The sequence below is a fragment of the Pteropus medius genome, unplaced genomic scaffold, assembly GCF_902729225.1.
Source record: "Pteropus medius unplaced genomic scaffold, Ma_sr-lr_union100, whole genome shotgun sequence".
Lineage (NCBI taxonomy): Eukaryota > Metazoa > Chordata > Mammalia > Chiroptera > Pteropodidae > Pteropus > Pteropus medius.
The window spans coordinates 643,265-657,318 of NW_024351543.1; the positions used below are offsets into that span (position 1 = coordinate 643,265).

At 37.3% G+C, this 14,054-nt stretch overlaps 1 protein-coding gene across 4 annotated transcripts in view; it reads left to right on the forward strand.

Annotated features, from left to right (window-relative positions):
* Positions 1-13,119, forward strand: part of GRAMD1C (GRAM domain containing 1C) — a 75,319-nt gene extending 62,200 nt beyond the window's left edge. For all 4 annotated transcript variants that reach the window (XM_039843046.1, XM_039843045.1, XM_039843048.1 and 1 more), the window contains 7 exons: positions 1,025-1,167; positions 1,936-2,039; positions 3,378-3,554; positions 4,399-4,456; positions 6,128-6,238; positions 6,449-6,554; positions 11,486-13,119. In XM_039843046.1, the coding sequence (XP_039698980.1) occupies positions 1,025-1,167; positions 1,936-2,039; positions 3,378-3,554; positions 4,399-4,456; positions 6,128-6,238; positions 6,449-6,554; positions 11,486-11,566 (780 nt within the window). In that variant the 3' untranslated portion in view covers positions 11,567-13,119. The remainder of the gene's footprint in view (positions 1-1,024; positions 1,168-1,935; positions 2,040-3,377; positions 3,555-4,398; positions 4,457-6,127; positions 6,239-6,448; positions 6,555-11,485) is intronic.
* Positions 13,120-14,054: the final 935 nt, after the last annotated feature.

The following is a 14,054-nucleotide window of genomic DNA, read 5'->3' on the forward strand; positions in this document are numbered from 1 at the left end:
GATATCCTTTAAAAGAAATCTAGCCAGTCCGAGAATGAAAGGGAGAGAGGGGATGTGGGAATACAGTACAGATGAAACAGGGTTGGGCAGGAGTAGATGTTATTGAAACTGGCTGATGAGCTTATGGGGTTCATTGTACTTTATTTCATTTGTACTTTGAACTTTTCTATAATAAATAGTTTAAAAAAGAATAGTACTGGAATCTGATTTACAGGATCATGGCAAATAACTAGATGGCTGATGCGACTTATGGGGAAGAGATTATATTTAATGCTCTACTATGTCACCAGCATGGCACTGTCTTATAATGGAGTTTGTGTGTGGCCAATTTGTGTTGAAGTGTAGTGTATCTGTTCTGCAAACAGTTTGAAAAGATCTGTTAATATCTGAACTAATTATGTTATTATAGTTTCTGTCCATCAGTGTTAAAAAGGACTTAAACTTTTTAAAAATGATTTTTAGACATTATAGGAAAGTTTGGTATTTTGATATTGGAGAGTCTTTGATAACTGTAAAGGATAGGTAGAAAAGGTAAGATTATAGTGAGAAAGATTTGGTCAGCAACTTCTTCAAGTCCTGTTTAGGGAAAGCAATACCTTGTTTGGAGCCCCCTTCCTTCACTTTTTGGTGAAGGGTGGTTTGGTTTAACTTTGATGAATTTTGGGGGGTGAGGTCCTTACTTTGTTTAATTGATTTTGAATTGTTCCCTTAACAGGCAAATTTAAAATTCTTTATACATGGTTCCTTTATATATGGTTTCTTTCTTATCCTCATGCCTAAAAAGAAGAAAAAAATAATTATACAGTCAAATGACAGAAATGCAGCAAATACTATTTCTGCAGGACCCTTCTCAATTCATAGATAGCTCAGCCAAAACAGAGGAGCTCTGCAGGCTTTGTATATCAGTTTCTTATGTCCTTTGTTATTTGTAAGAAGGAATTCTAGTATATGTGTTTTAAATTGGCAAGGAATTTAATATATTAAACATGTGCATGCAAAAATTTTTTTAATCTTATTTTGACAGACATTATATAAAGAAAGTCGAGAAGCACAATTTTATTTGGTAGATTCAGAAGTGCTGACACATGATGTCCCTTACCATGATTATTTCTATACCCTGAACAGATACTATATCATCCCATCTTCAAAACAGAAATGCCGGCTGAGGTGAGCTACTGTAAATGAGTGTTTTAGTCAGGATAGGCTAGATTATGCTCTGGTAATGTAGTAATCCTAAAATCTCAGTGGTAGCTTTACACAACAAAACTTTATTTTTTTCCCAAATTACATGTCCACCAGCGGTCAGGAAAGGGGTGGGGCTCCTCACTCAAGGCCCAGTTTGATGAAGGATTTTACATCCTGATGCTGCACAATACAGAACATGTGTCGTTTCTGTTGCTATAGGAAGAGAAAGCTGTAGAATTGGGCTCACAGTCCAGTGGCCAGAACTAGTCTTGTGACCCTGTTTAATGGCAAGGGAGCTGGGAGTTCTTGAGGAGCATGTGGTGAGCAATAAATGACTGTTGCAATGAGAATTAAGACATATTGGTGCATGAAAGGTAGTAATGGGCCATCATATGCTTGGCTTGGTCTTAGCTAATATAGTTATTTTCAACTAATTTATGACTCTGGAAATTTTTTACCCAAGGCATTTAGAAAATTTAGAATTTATTTTGAGCCTTTCCTGCTATTTAAGTAAAGAAAATTCAGGACAATAGAAAGGAAAGAAATAAAATGCCACGTATGTAGAAGAAAAATTTGATGAAATTATTGGTGGCACATAGTAATTTTTGAAAGAGTCATTGTCAGTGAACAAATTTTATAATCTTAATGACCTTAAATCCTTTTGGCTCTCCACTGAATACAATCTTACATTAAATTGCAAGGTTAATATAACTTGATTTTGTTCTTTAAATATTCTCTTTATCTTATTAGAGTTTCCACAGATTTGAAATACAGAAAACAGCCATGGGCCATTGTCAAATCTTTAATTGAGAAGAATTCCTGGAGTTCATTGGAAGGCTATTTTAAACAGCTTGGTTTGTAAATTTCTTGATTTATATATTTCTGTAAAGATAGCATTTATTAACAAAGTGGACCGATTCTATATTTGGATTCATAGCAGAAACTGGTAGACGTTGGATGGCTCCTACTGAAGTGGTTCCAGCTACCCGCTTGGAATTTCAAACTTAATTTTCATTGGTCTGACAAACACTTGTATAACACTTACTGTATGTGTTGTTTTGTGCATTTATAAATATCAACTCATTACAACTCTGTGAGGTAGGTGCTATTGTTTTTTTCCATTTTACTAAAGAAGAAATATTGAAATACAGAGAAAGAGGTTAAAAGATGTATCTGAGATCACGTAGTTAGGAGATGTTACACTCTCTGCCTCTGCAGAGAGTCAAAAAAGTCGACTGCAGCGAGGGACCACATAACTTGGTCATAAATACGGACTTGTGTTCACTGATGTCTGGAGAGTCCTTGGGCCTACACCTTCCTTATCAGTGCAGCTTCCTGGGTTTCTACAGACCACTTAGCAATGGTGTCATGTATGTGTATGGATTGGGGAGGTGGGCACTAGACTGGGGGAAGTAATATAGTTGTTCTGTTTGGATATTCCTTAAAATATACATGAGAAAAAAAATATATATATATACATACATGAGCATAATTAATTTTAAAGAAAAGCTGGTGGCCAGTTAACTCAGGGTAATTTCTCTGTCATCTAGTTTGCTGATTATTTTATTTACTTGATTTTCTCTCTTTAGTTATTTCATTATTAAACTCCTAATCTGGAGCAAAGAAAGTGAAACTTAACAACTAGTTTGGCCACTGGCTAATGAGCTTCTAATAAAAAGATCCGGTGAAGGAAAAGTTTGAACCTAATGACAAAAATAAGGTTTTTAGGTTGTTTGCAGATTTTCTTTATTACGCTTTTTTTTATGCAAACCCTCATTGTAAATTAGAACTATTATATGCTATTCCTTCCTTTGAAATTGACAGTAGAGTACTACAATCTGTCTTGGAAACCTTTCTAATGATTCAGTATAAGTGGGTAGCCTGTTTCTATAACTGAAATCATTATATTAATATTTAATATAGCACATGGCAAATTTGCTCTGATGATCCCATCATTTATTAATACAGTATATTCTTCCTAGAATAACGAAGCCTCATTATGGGATCACTGTACTCTCCAAAACTTTTCATTAAGAGTAAGGTTTGAATCTAGGCCATAAGAAACCTAAGTAGTTGTTAAAGTTACCAAGGCTTAAAAAAACAAACTAAAAACAAAACCACCACTAAACCCCCTTTATCTTATAGTTGAGACGGTTTCTCTACTATCTAAAGATTTTTTTTTTCCTTCTTAGAATCAGATTTGTTAGTGGAAGAATCTGTGTTAAGCCAGTCTATTGAAGACCCTGGAAAACTTAGTGGCCTGCGAAGGAGAAGGCGAACATTCAACCGAAATGCAGAAACAGTTCCTAAACTTTCTTCTCAGCATTCTTCTGGAGACGGGGGCTTGGACGTCAAAGGGGATATTACAGGTAGCTGTTACTGGGTAAACAGAGATGAAAGAGTTTAGTTTACTTATATGAAGCAGAATATGGTATGCCTCTTGTGCAGTTGCAAAAGGGCAGGTATCTGGTCAATAGAAGTATTTTATTGGACGCACATGGTATTTTTAAAATTGGACATTTTTGTATAAAAACTCAGATCTGATATCCCTGGACCCAAATCTCTTCATAGCAACATTCAGTTGGCATTTAATGGTAGCTGCCCCATTAGACCAAGTGTGCACTCCCCAGAGCACTAGTCCCCACCATTTTCCCTGGCTGTTGGATACTTCGCTCATTAATTTCCTGCCCAGCATTGACAGACATTTGATTTTTATCCTTGAATGTACTACAATGATTATATGTTTTTAATCCTTATGTACTGTCAGGGCCAGCCCAGCAAAACTCTCAATTTTGAAGACATCTTGCCTCTACTAATTGTTATTACCTCCATCTCAGAACTATAAAGCTGTGTGGTATCTTCTCATCTTTCTACATAAACCTAGCTCAAATACAAGATTTACAGAGATGGAACTTAGCTAGAGATCGCGCATGATGTATTGAATTGCTTACTTAATTTTGGAGTAAATTAATTTGTAAGAGAGGCCAAATTTGAAAGACTGATGTAGTTTTTCTTTTTGTAGATTTGTTTCCTATTACTCAGGATATCAGACACCAAAAAAGGGTACCGGAAATTAACCCTAAATCATTTTGTCTTTACAAATAATTTTTAAAACTTCTTCTCCAGTTTTTTTTCAAATGAAATTAAAATTTTACTGGCTGTAATCACAATCGTAATTCTAATGCAGCCTTTTTGTGTGTGTGTGATACATAGGAAAGAAAAAGGAAATGGAAAGCTACAACACCGCCCTCATTGTGGTGATGAGTATTTTGTAAGTATTTGTTTTGAATGCTTATTTGGCTTGTGTTTTCACTTTTAACAGTTTCCAAAATGATTTGAATGGATTTGTATATTATCGTGCGGAAATTTCCACCATTTGGCCTACAAAAACAATGATTTTATATGCTTCAGTTGATAGTTTTTGATGTATGATTTTCAGAAGAATTATTAAATTTGAGGAAATACCAAGTACACATTCATTAAATGTTCTTATTTTCTAAATTAATCTGATTTATTTCTATTATCTAGGTTTTTAATGGGAAGTTCCATAAATTTAAAGGGAATATTTATACATGCAGGCTGATGAAATCCCAAAAATGCTACTCTATTTGATTAGACCTGTGGTCTTTACCTTTACTGTGCATAGGAAATCGCTTGCTAAAAATGCATATTTCTTGATCCCAATTCCAGAGATTGAGTCGTTAGGTCTTGAGTAGGAATCAGAAATTAGTATTTTAAAACACACTGACTGCACAGGTTATTCTGATGCAAGTGATCATGTGGAGAGAAATACTGGGGCAATTAGTTTGAATCTCAGAATATCCTATAGGAATCCGCTCAGCCAGTCATGTTTAGGCTACTATTATCTACTGTATGTGAGTCTTGAGATAGTCCATTAGGTTCTGTTGAATTGGTTCTGACTGGGTGATACACTCTGGGTGATTATTTTTTTGTAATGAAGTTCTTATATCTGCTGTTTTTCTAATTATAGATTTCAGAACATAGAAAATGTTTGTTGTGCCTTTGAGTTTCATAAAAAGGTTTTTATATTCTGCTTAAGTCAGTTCACTATGACAGTTTTGAATAGTAAATATCAGTGTTCTTTTGTATTTATAGGAAATTTATATCAAATGGTAAAATGTTCGTCTACATACTGTTTCTTTGCCATAATAATTTCATAGATTTTATTTTCTTGCTACTAGCTTAGTTTTCATTTAAAAAAAAATCTTTGGGATGGGTAAAGGTGAATACTATATATTTTTAAGGGCAAGTCAGTATTTTAACAGAAAATGTGATATGGTGCCACCTATCTATTTGCCATATATGTGTAATAAGAAATATACCCACTGCTGTGAGAACCGACAGTAAGTTCATTTAGCATGTAACATTTTGTATATGACACCATTAATGTATATTTAGATTTGATACTTCATCTAAGGTGAACTAGAAGAAATTTATGCTGAATGGTAATTTTTAAAAATTTCTTTTGGTGTCCACTGGGAATAACAGGTACATCACGATCTGCCTAAGATCAAGTCCGTATTGATCTTCATTTCCTGTTTGTGGTGCAGCATTATGGGTTTATGATTGCTTAAGCCAGAAGTGCCCAAAAACAGGTCTTGAAAGTGTACCTGGTAGATTTCTGGGCTGGGCGGCACACATAACGTTGGCTGGGATTCCAGGCAAAGAGGAGAAATGCCAGGGACAGTCCTAACCTGCTTTATTTGAGGACTTTATTTTCACTTTAGTTACCTTCTAACTTTATTTGAGGACTTTATTGTATTTTCTTTCATACAATAGGGATAATTGATTTAAGTAACAATAATTAGAAACTAGTCTAGATAATATAGACTAGTTTTTGAAGGTTTTGCATGTGTATTCTGCAATAGTGCTCTAGGTCTGGATAAGAGTGGATTAACCAGCTATGATTTGCTCTGCCTAGTTTGCTTTTGCTAGTTTTGTTGAATGTGACACTGTTTCTGAAGCTGTCGAAGATAGAATATGCTGCTCAGTTGTTTTACCATCTCCACCTCCAAGAAGAGAAATCTTTAAAGTAAGTCTTTTCTTCCCCTCCGACCTGTTATTGTTCAATAATTCCTTAGTTGCAGAAAATTTAATCCTAGTTTTAAAGATTTTGATCTCCTAACTATTCTATAATCATACTATTTTTATTTTGTTTCCAAATTTATGGAGCACTGGTGATTTCTAGAAATGAAAGGTTAGCAGCTATTCCCTGATTTTTAAGATGGTATTTTTCTTCCAGTTTAGCCTCTGATATGGTGTCAAGAGCAGAAAATCGTCAAAAGAAGAAAGATCAGGCCCATCGTTTAAAAGGAGTGCTCCGAGACTCCATCGTGATGCTTGAAGAGGTAGGCAACTGTACCGCAGTACTTAGGACTCTCCTTCCGGTCGGAATCAAGTGCTCCTCTGGTTGTTAAGAGAATATTTCCTATACTGTTATTTACCTCCTAGAGGCAACTGCCCTTGCCAGTTTCTGTATTATACATATTGTATGTATGTCACTTGTACTTATTTTTATTACAAAACGGGAGCATACTACACACACCATTGCATAGCCTCTTTTTTCAATTAGTAATATGTTTTGAAGATATTCTCATTATCAGCTTATAGATATCTACCTTATTCTTTTTATTGATCATTCTATATAAAATTTTATGCCTAACATTAACTTTTTATAGAAATGGGAGATATTCTGTACACAGTTCATTATTTTGCTTTTATTTATTAATCACGTCTTGCAGATACTTTCATATCAGATTAAGTGCCTCTTCTTTTAACAGCTGTGTAGAATTCCACTGCATAAACATGCCCTAATTATGTTACCAGTTCTTTACTAAAGAATGAACATTTAGGTTATTTCAGTGTTTTGCTATAAACAGTGTCTCTTGAACATAGTATCATAGTAACATAGTATCAATGTGCTGCTTAGTTCCATGAACCAAAACTTAACGTTCCCTTTGAAAAATAAAGATTGCTATTTCCATTATAATATAATACATACTTACTTTTAATGTTTTAATGTAAAGTTGAAAAAGAAAATAAAAGAAAACCCATAGTTCTAACATTCAGACATATTCACTGTTAATATTTTTTTTCCTTTCGTCCTAAATTTTTTCTTTTTAGAAGATTCAATTTTTGAGCATTTCTTAGGATATCATGTGGGGCAGTGAAGATTACAACTTCAGCTAGGCACACTTCAGATGCTCAGCATCTATAGTTCTTAGTAACTTTCTGCTTCCACCCCCAGCAAAGAGTAGATCATATTCTCACTTTCCTCCTTATCCTCCCTTTTCCTCTCACTCTCAACTGATGACTATGCCTCAAGGTAAAAAAGAGACTTAACCTCTCCTTCTATAACCAAATCCACAGACCTTCCTATTATTGCATCCCCGTCTTTTACACTCCTATTAGATACATTCCTCTGCCTATGGGAGGCCAGTCCCCACACGTGTTAGCAGGAGACCTCATGCATCTCCCTCTAACTTCTCCATTCTGTCTTTCTCATTCAGCTTCAGCTTTACCATCAGCACATGACCCTGCTTTATTATCTGCTACATTAAAAAACCTACACCACCCACATTTTTATCTACTCATCATCTCTCTATTCCCTTCCACAGTCAAGCTCGCTCAGAGTTGCTTACTCTTGTTGTCGCTACTTTATCCTTCATAACCCATTTATTTTTTAAATTTATTTTCTCCAAAATCACTTGTTCACATAGTTAATTGTTCTACATGGTTTGTTGAGAAAAGTAGTAATCCCAGCACCCTCTTCTCCATTTCTTTCCCTAAGATAATAGTCTTTAACTTTTAGTTTATTATTTTGGTGTTTGCCTCCATATTTATAAACAATGAGCATGTATTGATACTTCTTGATTTTTCAGTTTTAGACATGTCTTTTGACTTCTTATAATGGAAGAATAGTTATTTTGTTATCTTTCCTTTCACCTTTTCTTGCCTTCATTTCTAATTCCTCCATTCTCCCAAATGAAGTTATAATTTTGGTTAGATCAATATTCAGTGTTTGCTTTGCTTTGACTATGTTTGCTATTCTGAGCTGCGCCAAAGAATAAACCATGACTTTTTCTTTTCCATGCTTTTTCTTAATCTCTGAATTCATTATGGTTGATTAGTTTATCAGTATTATTTGTAAGTATTTCATCTCCTAGTGCTCTGTTGTATAAATCTCTTCACATAATCTCCATTTACCTCAGGTAGTTTAGCCTCTGACTGGCTCCAGTCAGGTCCATTTGCCCTCCGTGTGAGTGCACAGCTACCATCCTGGGGATTACGGCTGCCCATCTCCTATGTTTCTTCTATCCCAAGTGTTCTGCTTTCTTGATTTACTTCCTCCTTCTAATGGAGCACATTCTTTAGTAGCTTCCTGAGAAAGAGTACGGAGATAAATATTTTGAGATTTCACCTGTCTGAAAATTTTGTATTTTGTCCTTCCCCTTGATGAATAGTTCGGCTAGGGATAGAAGTCTAACTTGAAAATAATGTTCCCTCAGATTGTTTAAGGCATTGCTCCATTGTCTTTTGGCTTCCAGTGTTTGACTATTGAGAATTCTGAGAATGTTATTATTCCTAACCTTTTAATCTGGAAACTCATGCCCTTTAGTTCTGGGAAGTATTGAGTTATATGGTTGATAATTTCCTTCCTTTCACTTTCTACAGCTTCTAAAATCCAGACGTCGGCCTGCTATTGAACAGGTTGAACAGTTTGTCCAATCTTCTTACCTTTTCTTTCTAGCTTCCATTCTTTGCCATTTTATTCTGCCTCCTCCGTGATTTCCTCAACTTAATCTTCAAATTCTTTTCAGTTTTTGCTATCAAGTGTTTAATTTCAAAGAGCTATTCTACCCCTGAATTGTCCTTTTTAAATGGCATTGTGATCTTTTTTAAATAGCTATCTTTATCTGACTATATTAGTATCTTTAGGTGTTTCCTTTTGGGTCCCTCACTTTCCCCAGAGAAAACTCCTATCTGAAGGATTAAGGGTGGGCTGCTAGCATTTTTGGAGCTCAAAGAAGAGGGGTGGGGGAGGTCAGGGCAGAGGGGAGGGTCTCAACATTCAGTATTCACTTTTTCCGTTTAAACCCCCTGCTTTGGGTCTTAACAATGTGTTGGTGTCCCCGGGCCAAACAGCCAGAGACCCTCTGTTTTATCCTCTCCAGAAAATAAAATTTTAGACTATTGCCCAGGTAGTAGTAGGAGAGGTCACATCCCCAGTCCTTTTTTTATTACCACTTTCAGAGATTCCTGGCCATCAATTTCTGAAGCGTTTGAAGATTCTTCAGGGTAAATTTGGTTGGTTCTCAGCTTTCTTTGCTGTTAGCTGAGGATTTAGCTTTTTCAGGATTGCTATCATCCATCTGCTTTTGTTTCCAAAATTGTGTTGCTGTTTTCACTTTTTCTATTCTCCCTGCCCTTGTGGTTTATGTCTTTAAAAACAAACAAACAAACAACAACTCAACAAAAAAAACTACTTATTGTTCTTTTAGTGGTGGGAGCAACACTGGACGCATATATTACATCGACTTCCTCGCTTTTCAGCTCACTCCTGCCTTATTTTCTTCCCCTATATCTTTCCCTGATATTGCTTGAGCTAAGGTCCCCAGTGACCTCTGGCTTATAACATTCATGTACCTTTTTTTAGTTTTCATTTTACAGTATCAGCATTTTGATAAAGCTGACCACTCTTTTTTTTTTTTGACGTTATCTAATCTTGCTTTAAAACCATGAAAAAACCCCGGCTTTATTGTGAAATAATTTATATATTATAAAATTCACCTTTTTTTAAAAAAAGATTTTTGGTATATTCACAAGGTTACACAACCATCACCACTGTAATTCCAAAGCATTTTCATCACCCCCAAAATGAAACCCCCTTACCCTTTAGCAGTCACTCCCATCCTTCATTCTCTCAGCACCTGGAAATCACTAGTTTATTTTCTAGTTCTATAAATTTGCCTATTCTGGACATTTCCTATAAATGAAATCATAGAATATATGGTCTTTTGTGACTGAGTTCTTTCACTTAGCATAATGTAAAACTACTTTTTGCTTTAAAACCATCCCCTCTCCCCGACCTCTTCCTGGGCCAATGCCCCAGGCTCTGTTAGAGTCTCTTCCTTTCTTCTCTGCCTGTCCTGTAGGTGATTGCATTCACTCCCCTAACTTGGAATACCACATGTGCCACTGACTCCCAGATCCATCTCTCTCACCCTGATCTCTTCCCTGAGCTCCAGACTCATAAAGTCACCTGCTGACTTGCCATTTTTACCTGGATGCTAACAGGCATCCAAAACTGATCATGTCCAAAACAGAATGGTTTTCATCCTGAGCCAACCCAGTTCTTCTCTACTTGACTTTATTTTTTATTATTATTTTTATTATGGTGACATTGGTTAAGGAAATCCAGTAAGTTTCAAGAATACAATTCAACAGTAAGTCATATATATTTTGCATTGTATATTCACCTAGTTGACCTTATTTTAGAAAATGATACTAGCATCCTTAAGTTGCTCAAGTCAAAAACTTAATACAATGTATATCTCTCTGTGTGTTTATTCGTTTTAATTCTGTATCCCTCGCTAGTCTATAAGCTCCATGAAGACAGAGCAGTGCCCATTTCGTTCACCATTGCATACCTAGTGCTTAGCACAGTGCCCATCATATAATAGATAAGCAATAAATATTTGAATGAATGAATACAAAAAAAAAGAATAAGACATAATTCTTGCTTTGCCTACAATTTTATTAGAGAAATCAGATGTATTGTTAAAGGCTAAAAAAGTACAAAATTACGTGTCAAAGTAAGTAGTAATGCTTTGGGACTTCAGAGGCAGGATGATTAGGGAGAACTTCATGGAGACAGTGAGGAAGGGTAAGTTTTAAATAGGTGAAGACAAACATGAGCATAATAGCAAGCACAAGCCTGGAAGTGGAACGTCAGTTGTTTGGGAGATCATTAGACCACTGCAACCTTAGAAACCATTTATAAAAACAACACTTTCACTTTAGATAATTTGATTAATGGATACTGGGAGGTAGAATACACTGCAGTACACTGTAGGAAGAAGTGCAGTAGTACAGCAAATGGGAAGAACCTGTAGCAATCATGCTGCCAGATACCCTAAGGAATCAGGTGTTTTATATTCAGTCTTTCATTTGGGCATCAGTATAAACAAAATTATGTTAAATGCAAATATAAAGTTTTGGCATAAAAACAATCGGAAAAGTTTAAACAATCTGATTTTGAAAATTATTTTGTTTGCAGTTGAAGAACTCGCTCATTATGCTTCAGAGAACTTTTGATCTACTAAATAAGAACAAGACTGGCATGGCTGTGGAGAGCTAGTGATCTTAAGGACCGAAATTGTAGAACATCTAGGAGAAAACCAGAGGATGAAGGATTTTATTGTCATAGGAACATTTCCATATTTTCTCATTATTGGTACTTCTAGTATGAACATTTTTTTTAATAACCTCTGATGGCCTTAAGAATCCATTCTTTCACTTCTTATACATAATTCTAAGCTGTGAATTTCTCCAGTGAAGGATGAAATATATTGTGGATTTGAATTTCTGTGATACCAAAAGAAAATCTGAACTGAGTGATATGGCCTCATTTTTACAATGAGGTTAGAAGTTTCATGCTTTATCTGTTAGCACGGAATCAGTACGTGTTCAATAGGCTGTTCCACAGTTGAGATACATTCAAGAGGCTACAGATGACGGTATAAGAAGAAACCTATAAGTCCTTATGAATTTTGAAGGATCAGTTTTCAGGCATATAACATTTCTAGGTTTGTGTACTGTATTACAATGTTTTCATTCATTTAGAATGCAATTTCAATAGTCAGACCTTTGACTGCATGTTGATTATTATATGAAAGGTTCTTCGGCCATGTTGTATTGTCATGAAAGAAACAGTTGTTTCTTCTTCAACTAGCTATCAGAGGTGAGATTATCTTGCCTTTTCATACATCAAGTGGCAGAAGAGTCAATTTCAGAAAAGGAAACATGTAGGATACTAACAATCAAAATGAAGAACTATGCTGAGTTTTAAAAACCAGGTTAGGTTAAAATCTGGGCATTTAGTGACAGATCAAATAAATACTTGAACTAAGCTTGGCTTCAGCTTAGCACTCTTTCATGGTGGAAGAAAGCCATCTTGTTTAAAATAATTTGTGGATTAATTTTCAGTAGCTACATGTGGTTTCATTTATTCATTCATGTGTGTGGCTTGTTTTACTCATTAAGTTATAAGCCAGACACAGACTTTAGCTCTTTAATAAAAACTTTTGGGTGTATTATCTCCCAATACAAGTGTACTGACTGAAGTTGTCAGACACAAGCTTCGGCTCTTTCATAAAAAGGTTTTAGGCATTATGTCTCAATACAAGTGATGTCTCTGATACAAGCGAAAGATAGTGCAGAATAATTTGTATATATCCTTACTGTTTGAACAACTATTGCCTTTAAACATTTTTTTCCCCAGAGTCACCACAGCCACATGGGATTACTAAAGTAATTTTTGAGATGTCTGTAAAGACCGAAAAGTATTGACCTGAGTAGGGGAAAAATGGGTTTCTCATGGTGAATCCCAACTCACCTACTTTGGGTTACCAGTGTACCTACCTGGAGGTTTTTTGGTAAGGATTTACGAAATGTCTGGCTGTGAGAATAGTGACTGGATCATAAACTTGAAACCTTATTCTGTTAAATTCACAAAAATGATCAGTGACAAGCTGAATATTTTTGAGATATTTCTTTAAAGCTTGTACTTCATTACATACCTCAAAGAAAACCAAAGTAAGTTGCTTTATAAAGACTATGGATGATGAATTCAATTAATTGTATTTGAGTATGTTATGTAAATTGAATATCAATAAAACCCCAAATCTTCGAGTTGTCGTTTTCTTCTTTTCCGTTTACGCCCCCCGCCCCCAAATAAGCCTGCTTTAGTGAAAACATGTACATGGACCTACATTCTTTAAAATTTTGTGCAAAAATAAACCCCAAAGAGAACGCTCATCTTAGGGCAGTTTCATTTCAACTATGCAGACTGATGGAACAAAGTACTAGATAGGCTTGAGGATCTAATGTAGAGACTGCTCACCAGAAATGAAAAATTAACAAGTTGGATAATTACCAGATCAGAACAGTAATGGGCCTTTAAGGGAAGGCTAGCGAATCTGGGGGGCGGTACCTCGGTAATACTTGGCGGTGGCGCTCTCCCACAACGCCTGTTGCGGACGTCTGTTGCGGGCTGGCTGCCCCCACGGGACTCGCGTACTTTAGAAATCTTCTGAGTTCCCTCCCGGGTCGCCCGTCTTTCAGCCTCAGCCGCCACCCCTCACCCGCCCACGCGCCGTCCCCAGGCACCCGCGCGGCCGAGCAGGGTCCGGGTGGCCGCCTCTTGGGCGGGGCGGAGGTGCGCGCCCGCCCTGCGCCCCGCCGCCCCGCGCTCCTCCCGTGCTCCCGACGCCAGGGCCGCTGGCCAGGGGGCCGGGGGTGGGACGGAGGGGCCTCGCCGGCGGGCCCCGCGGGACGGCGGGCGGCGCACGTGCAGGCGGGCGGGCTCCCCGGCGCCGGGGGTGGGGTACCCGGAAGCGCGCGCGAGCTTGCAGCGCGGAGCGGGGCCCCCGGGGTGCGGCGGGGACAGCGCGGCGGGCGCACCTCGGACCGCGGCGGGCCGTAGTCACAGGTGGGCGGCGGCGCGAGGGCGCGGCGGGGCGGAGCCGGGTCCGCGGACTCCGGCCATCAGGCCGGGAGCGCCGAGAGCCGGGACGCTTCCGCGCCCCCGGAGGAGCCGACCTTTCTCTCCGCTTCAGCTTTCTTGG